At 48.9% G+C, this 2,176-nt stretch overlaps 1 protein-coding gene across 1 annotated transcript; it reads right to left on the bottom strand.

Moving 5' to 3' along the window:
- Nucleotides 1–549: 549 nt before the first annotated feature.
- foxb1a (forkhead box B1a) lies at nucleotides 550–1,500 on the bottom strand. The gene is given in 7 exon segments (XM_034535749.1): nucleotides 550–690; nucleotides 692–841; nucleotides 843–1,061; nucleotides 1,063–1,185; nucleotides 1,187–1,282; nucleotides 1,284–1,325; nucleotides 1,327–1,500. Coding segments are annotated over 7 exon segments (945 nt in total).
- Between the last annotated feature and the right edge of the window lie 676 nt (nucleotides 1,501–2,176).

Here is a 2,176-nt window from a genome sequence, read left to right as displayed (position 1 = left end):
TTTGAAAAGATATGATAACTCATTTTTGCTTTCTTTTTTACAGGGATGGTAAGAACAAATCTAAATCCTATTCCTATTTGGTATACCCTTATCCATCGTTCCAGTATTAAAAAGCAAACAAAAACACAGAGCCATTGCCTCGCAATTTCATTGACATTACAGTGGTCACACAGAAACGGTGCAAAAGTTTTGCTATTTGATACAACTGAAAAACTGCCACGGAAATTGCCAGAAAATCAGAGTTGATGGAGCCAAAACAAACGTCCCCATCAGTGGCTCCACTGTCAACACTCACATTTCACAATAAACTGAAAAATAGAACTATCAAATAATTTATATTTTCAAGGGCAATAACTTCGCTGTGCGATTCTGTGCTGGACTTCTATGACACAATTTAAAGCGACACACATTCGACACGTACACAAATAATTCGATATGCAACTGCAACTCGCCTTGATAGTTTCCGACGACAGAAAATATAAACTTTGGGATTGATAAAGGGGCCTGGGAGCCGGCCAGCAGTTCGTTCACGTGGGGCAGTTCAGCCGGTCAGTGCACCGCCACAGACTGCAGCGTGGAGGGGGGGCTCGTCAGAGTCTCGCTCGGGGTGGCGGGGCTGCTTTGGCTCGTCGCTGTCTGTGGGGACGTCGGGCTCAGCGACTGCGGAGAGTTTGATAGAAACGTTGGAATGTGTGGCGGGTAACGCCGAGAAACCGGCCATAGAAGTCGGGGTGGGCTTGATTGGCACCGGGATGGCCGGTAAGGACTGTCCCCCGTGACACAGGGACTTGATGGGCATGCCATACGCACTGTAGTCGCCACTCGCCATGGAGATAGGGGCCCGACGTGTCAATCATGCTGGTGTTGTACATGTGGGGCCAGGCGGTCGTCAGCTGGTTGTGGAGCGGGTACCCGGCAGACATGGACTGCATGGTGGAGAACGCCAGACTCCCCAGGGACCTTGTACTCTCTGCGATGATGTTCTCGATGGCGAACGGATGCTTAAAAGTTGAGGACTGAGACACTCCGAGGTTGTAAGTTGACATTTGGGGAAGGTGTGTGGCCAGTGGCTGCCAGGGCGCTCAGTCTCAGTTTGGCTTGCTGCTGCAGGTAATGGGCAGCATCCGACTGCTTACTCGGGGCCAGATGGTCAGTGGACATCAACAGTTTGAACCTTTTGCGTCGTCCTCAAGAAACTTCCATTCTCAAACATGTCCCCGCAGCTGGGGTGCAGAGCCCAGAAACTGCCCTTGCCTGGCTGATCTGGGCGCCGGGGGATTTTTAATGAAACAGTCGTTGAAGGACAGGTTGTGTCGCAGAGAGTTTTTGCCACCGCTGAGTGTTTTCTCTATAATAAGGGAATCTATCCATGATGAACTTGTAAATTTCACTGAGAGGCAGCATCTTCTCCGGGCAGCTCTGGATCGCCATGGCAGTGAGGGAGATGTAGGAGTACGGTGGCTTCTGGTCGCTGTACGTGTTTCTCCCTGGGCGAGGCATCCTCGATATTTTCAGAAAAGCAATAAAAAAAAGTATTCTCCCTTAATTCCTTGACGAAAGCTTGCCGCTCTTGGTGGAAAAAAACCGCCGAGGAAAGTTTCAATACCGACGAAGCCGGAGTTGCGTTGCGCGTAAAACAGCCGGATGGAGCGCCTCTGCAGTGTTGCAGGCGGGCAGACGGTGCACATTTATGGAGTGACGGCTGCTGTAAGTCTTTCTGCCAAAGTAAGTCAGATGGTCCCACTAGCAGAGCTGAATAGATTTCATTTGGCGTCCTTGATAGACGAGCTAAGTGGATTGCCTCCATGGCCTTCCTCTAACCATCTGATAGTTTTATGTAGTGAACATGAGCAGAAAAGACCCCTGTAGAGGCGCTCCATTAATGTGCCACCTCTTTGCTATCACATGACAATTGCCATGGGAGGAGGGGGCTGGGAGGAAGGCATAATCTGGTTTCATTTACAACCTATTTACATGGACACCTTGGGCCAATGGAAATCATTTCCATTTGAAGACAGAAAAAGGGGTGAAAAGGCTCGGCAACCGGAATTGAACTGCGATGACACTCAGTGTGTGAAGGTATGCGCTAATACTTCTTCAGTGGACTGTACAGTTACAATTCACGAGTGTAGATATTTGGAATTTTAACGGACATGGTATATTGTAATTTAATTAT

The sequence above is a fragment of the Cyclopterus lumpus genome, chromosome 6, assembly GCF_009769545.1.
Source record: "Cyclopterus lumpus isolate fCycLum1 chromosome 6, fCycLum1.pri, whole genome shotgun sequence".
Classification (NCBI taxonomy): Eukaryota; Metazoa; Chordata; class Actinopteri; order Perciformes; family Cyclopteridae; genus Cyclopterus; species Cyclopterus lumpus.
The sequence above is the reverse complement of the archived record's forward strand: the minus strand, read 5'-3'. Positions and strand labels throughout refer to the sequence as shown.